Source organism: Dinoponera quadriceps, unplaced genomic scaffold (assembly GCF_001313825.1).
Source record: "Dinoponera quadriceps isolate SergipeBrazil2010 unplaced genomic scaffold, ASM131382v1 scaffold2045, whole genome shotgun sequence".
In the NCBI taxonomy this organism is placed as follows: domain Eukaryota; kingdom Metazoa; phylum Arthropoda; class Insecta; order Hymenoptera; family Formicidae; genus Dinoponera; species Dinoponera quadriceps.
The window spans coordinates 1-5329 of record NW_014556087.1 but is presented as its reverse complement, the minus strand read 5'-3'; the positions used below and the strand labels follow the sequence as shown (position 1 = coordinate 5329).

Sequence of the window (5329 nt, the reverse complement as noted above, 5' to 3'; positions counted from 1 at the left end):
CGAGATCGGATGCGCGGAAGAGTTCAAAGTTTTTTGTGGTAATATTTTTGTTCGACGTTTATCACCCGTGACAAACTCACCGTTAAATGCGGTGTTCACTTTCACACTTGCGTGTCTCTCCCTAGCGTTTTGCACATGTTCAAGCACTATGTCCTTCGCACGCTGAAGAAATCGGAGAGGTTCGATAAAATTTACATTTATAACTGCACCAGTTAATACGCGGCTATTGAAAGCAGTGTCTATTTCACGCCATAAGAGTCCTGCGTTTGAATATCCGGCGCCAGTATGTACAAAACGCGTACGCAATGAATGTTTTAGTCCTTCGAGTCGCGCAATGCGAGCGATCAACGATTGTTGAACACCGATCGATAATCTCGGTCGTTTCGCTCGACTATGTCCTTCCAACGACTCGAGGCATTCATCACACCGTTCCTCCCACACGTTGTATTCGTTTCGCGAACTCAATCGAGCGGATTGATCCCACAGTTCACATTCAGTTCGCACGACTTCTTCTATTTTTTTTCATTAAAACACTGTCAAAATTATCTCTCAGGTTTTTATAGCCGATTAAAGCAAATAGTCTTCACATGTGTGTGTATAAGCTTGTATGCATACAGAACACAAATTGCACGGAAGTATTTGAAAGAGTGATCCATTGCAATTCGCACAAAATTTTCCGTTTATCGCATCGTGTCTTTTAGTCAGATGCTTTCGAACGGCATACATGTGTGTATAAGTCTGTCAGTCGCAACATACATGAAGCACAGAACGCTGCACCGCCTCCTGTAGTGTAGAAAAAATAGATGCAACACATTTTTGTTTGTCCACTCAGCGCATTGATTTCCGCATTACACATCGCTTTAACCTCGTTTTCCATAAAGTCATCACTACAGTCACTGAGAACATCACTATCGTCTGTAAGAATATGGCCATCATCGGATGAATCGGATGAATCCATTATTGCTTCAAAATCATTGTCCACTTCAACATCATTGTCCACATCAACATCATTGTCCATTTCCATTTTTTAGAATCTTCTAAAAAAACTTCTAAAATCTTCTAAAACACATTCTAAAATACTACACATTCATATTACGGCAGTCTCACGCTAATCAGCGATTACAGCTGCATAAAGTAGCCCATCCGCTTCCTCGTAGAACTCGTTTTGAGCCATCATCTCCATCCTACGAGCCGTTCTTGCCTCTTTTGAGCTGCTATAGCTTCGGCGGTTCTGTCTGTTTATTCGCTTCTCGTCCTTTGTTATGGCAAAATTGTGTGCCAGGATCCCAATTTCGATATCCAATTTGTTCATTATCATTAACACCGCATTGTAGCCTTCGTTAAATATCGATGCAGCAATATACGCAGCAATACGGACGATTTTTGCTCCACTGTGAATGTGTTTAGGCGATAAACGCCAAACGGTAGAATTGAAACTTTCATTTGCATTCTGTGTGTAACCGCCTAAACACCTTTCCAAAAGACTGTCATTCGAAAGATCGTCGAAGATCGGTTGCAAATGTTTCTCAACATTTGGGTGAAGAGGAGGGGGATGTTTAAATGACGCTGCACAACCTGCTGCCTCAGCCTTGCGCCACTTACACCAGCTATCAGTTCCAGCCGGACAATTTCCGTGTTTCGGTGTCTCGTCGGTAGATGTTAGATGATCGAGTGTTGCTTGAATGGCTTTTTTCATGCCCTGGACCGAATCAGTATTTCGACGTGTGGCTAATCCATAGTATCGAGTTATTTTTTTTATCAGTACATCGGTCAACATTCCACGTCCTCCGAGCTTCTTATCTTTTTTTACATTTCGAAGTCTTGTGCCCATTCGTTTCTCGACATGCCCAACGCATTCACTTTTTTTAACAGGAGAGTCATTGCCGTATGGATTCAAGTCTAAGATGGCTTTGAAGATTTTTGAGTCGCCATCGCCTATATAATTCACATACTGAACGCCATACTTTTCTTCTGATCTGGAAAACATTTCTTTCATGGAATCGACTTCCATTTTCCCTGATGAACTGGAATGATTTAGTAGGCATTCATCTTCGTGTTTTTCGTACCACTCAGTATATTCATCAGTACCTTCTTTTAATTTCTATGATGTGCAACCCTTACATATTGAACTTTTAATAACAAGATCGATTACTTTTCCGGTTAAAATACCAATTAGAGTTACAACACCTAACAGCGACGTAAAACCTCTTTTCTTCCACAATCCATCCCCAGACACATAAAATTTTGATTTTCTTCTTCCATTTTCTTCATTTAATTTTTTTTCTTCATCAACTGCTTTCAGACATGTAGCATCAAAGACAAACTTTACTGCATCATACAGGTGTTTCACAATTTTCTCGTACGTACTGTTACTCAAACCTGTACCGAGATCCATAAGTCCAGCAAAAATATTAATGCCTTCTTGTCCGAGGCCTAAAAGTCTCATAACAAAAACTATTCTTCTGTTAATTTCATAACCGGTATTTATAAGAGGTCCAGAATCAATCTGTGTAGAGCCACAAGAACACAACACAACTATCTTAAAACCGAAACCACGAATTCCCGATTCTCTAAATTCGACATTTTTCTAGCACTTTCGACATATAAGCAGTTGCGCGAGCGTTTAAAAAACGCTTAAAAAATCTATAATTTTATACGCATGAGCCCTATTCACTTTTGCGTCAAAAACATTAGCACCGCTTAGTTTTGTACTCGAAGCACTCGTATTACTAATTTCCTCTTCTTCGGCTTCTTTTTCTTCATCTTTACTCCACGGAGATTTCCTTTTTCGAGGCTTCGTTGAACGTCTGGACTGCCCGTGTGTCGCTTTCGGATACGAAGTCATGCTGCATTTAGCAACGTATTCACTCGACAAGAGACGAAAGCGAACTGATCGTAGGTCAAAACAAGTTTGAAAGGGAAGACAGATAAAATTTCTACAAACGGACTTTTCGAACGCAGGTATAAACACGCTCCGAGAACGCAGGTATAAACGCGACCGCCCGAGGGTCGCTAGGCCCGTCTGAACTCGTCACCCGACCCGTCCGCTTTAACTTCGTAACTTCGTAAATATTGCAGATATCGACTTTAAATTTTCAGGGAATATTCTTGAATAGTTTAACAATCGATTAAGACTATTTCCAAAATATCGATTTTTTTGACCCGATAAGGAGGTTTCCCTCTTAAAGCGCGTTGCCGCCCGCCGTCAACGGTAGTGTCCGCCTGCGCAGTAGCGTTGCATTGCTTTGTGTTGTGTGGTGCATATCCGAAAAAGCTTGAAGAGACACGAACCTGCTGACAACGCCGTTCCGTAACGTTTCCCGAACGTCAGCAACGAAAGAAAAAAGCCGAGTTGAACGACCACAGGGAGTGTCCATCTGCCGAATGATATCGCCGTAAGAAAGCTAAGGAAGCTGTTTGTGGCAGAGAGAGAAAGAAAGAAAGAGAGAGAGAGAGAGAGAGAGAGAGAGAGAGGACGAACGAGAGAAAGAAAGAAACGACGAGCAGAAAAGAGATAACAGAAGAGGGGAAGAAAGTGTGTAAATTTGCTCGAAACAACGTGTCTATCTTCTCGGAGGAAGATGGCCTCTTACTTCGAGGTGATTCTCGTCTGCTGTATCCTCGTGTTGCCGTTTCTGTATGAGACCAGTCGCACGTTTCGCTACCACTTCAAGTTCTTCGTCTATTGCTTCACCGTGTTATTGAACTCAGCCTTACTCGTGCCCACCCTCTCGTTGCGGCCCCGCAACGTCAAAAATTTCGTGTTAGTAGTAAGAGTATTATAGGAGGAATAACGGTAGTCGCGCGCGATCGATATTATTATGCGTGCTTGCCCGTCCGTACGTTTACTCGTTCGTTCATTCGTCCGTTTGTTCGCTCGCTCGTACGCACGTTTGTGCTGGCTATCCGTGTTGAATTCTCCCGTCGCAGGTCCGCCCCCTTCGTTGTTTCCCTCATATTAACTTGACGAACGTCGCGGTGACGGGCGCGAAAGCCGAGAGACGATGTGGGAATTTATTGACCGGCGCTCGTTGGTTGTTTAGTGGGTGGTGGATGTAGTAGTAATGGTGATGGTGGCATTTGCGGTGGTTGCTGCGAGCGTGTGCGCGGCGGCAATTTGTCGGCATGCCGCTCCACCAGAGGATTTAAACTTGTTGTGTCTTTCTGGACCATCGTGCGCGCGAATGAATCGCTTCCCATAATATCGCCGCCAAATAATAATGAACGTCCAAACGCGGTATTTGCATCGCACCGCCGTAAGCGAGCTGCGTTATTACAAAACATAGAAAAGTTGTCAAATAATCAAGGCGCGTGGGAATAATTAACGAATGCTGGTTAATTGCGTGCGTATTTATGGCACTTTAAAAACACCGATCTTGTTGACCGAAAGTAATTCGAGGAGTTCGCGGATATTCTCGTAATATCGATATCTACTTCTTTTTGAAAAGAACGAAAGAGGATGCTGGTTCTGTACATTCGTATTTCTCAAGGACACACGGTAACGTAATATTATTCAATAATACAGATGCTTTCATCAGCATATTTATCAAAACAAGTAATCTCTCATTTTGCCTCGAACCACTCTAATCGAAATCAATGATCTCTTATTATGAAACGACGAGTACAGGTACACGAAGTACAAGGTCCTCACGATTCTGATCGTATTGTTCGCGCGTGATCGAATGTAATCTTTGGATGCTGAATCACGAGCTTCTTACAAAATGATATATTCAAACTTATGAAATCGCAACGGGCTGAAAACTACATAACCTTTGATTTAAAATGTTAATCGCATGATTGACTAGTATGAAGTAGTAAAAACTATGTGCGTCATCCTCATAATACGCGCGTAATTGTAGATGTCCTTTTCTTTTTCAATCACTTTTTGTTAACAACATCCATCCATAAATGACTGATGCGTTAGCGAACTTCAATCTCTTAACGAACTGTTCGAATAATGAATCTACATTGCCCTTAGAACGCTGTAATGATGCTCTTGTTGAGAGTGTTTATTCCGAAAAGTACGGTAAAAGAGCGAAGCTATTAAAGAGAAATGAAAAGCGAGATAGTCGCCATTAGACGTTGAAATTCACGTAACTCTGTTCGGTAATATTTTCAATACGAATCGAATGATTCTCTCTATATATCGCGCTTTCGTAAACTTTAACCTACAAGTAGGACATTGTGAAAATATCACTTTGTTCCGTACGTTATCATTTATACATTCACCGACATCACTAAATATGCATCATCCGAAAGACACAATAGTCTCACATTTACATAGATCATATCACGATTTTTTACACGATCTTTCTTTTCGTGCTACGAA

At 41.8% G+C, this 5329-nt stretch overlaps 1 protein-coding gene across 1 annotated transcript; it reads right to left on the bottom strand.

Annotated features, from left to right (window-relative positions):
• Nucleotides 1-1091: 1091 nt before the first annotated feature.
• LOC106746604 lies at nucleotides 1092-5281 on the bottom strand. The gene has a single exon (XM_014623362.1). It carries the CDS (start codon nucleotides 2009-2011, stop codon nucleotides 1109-1111), a length of 903 nt encoding a protein of 300 aa, XP_014478848.1. The 5' UTR covers nucleotides 2012-5281; the 3' UTR covers nucleotides 1092-1108.
• Nucleotides 5282-5329: the final 48 nt, after the last annotated feature.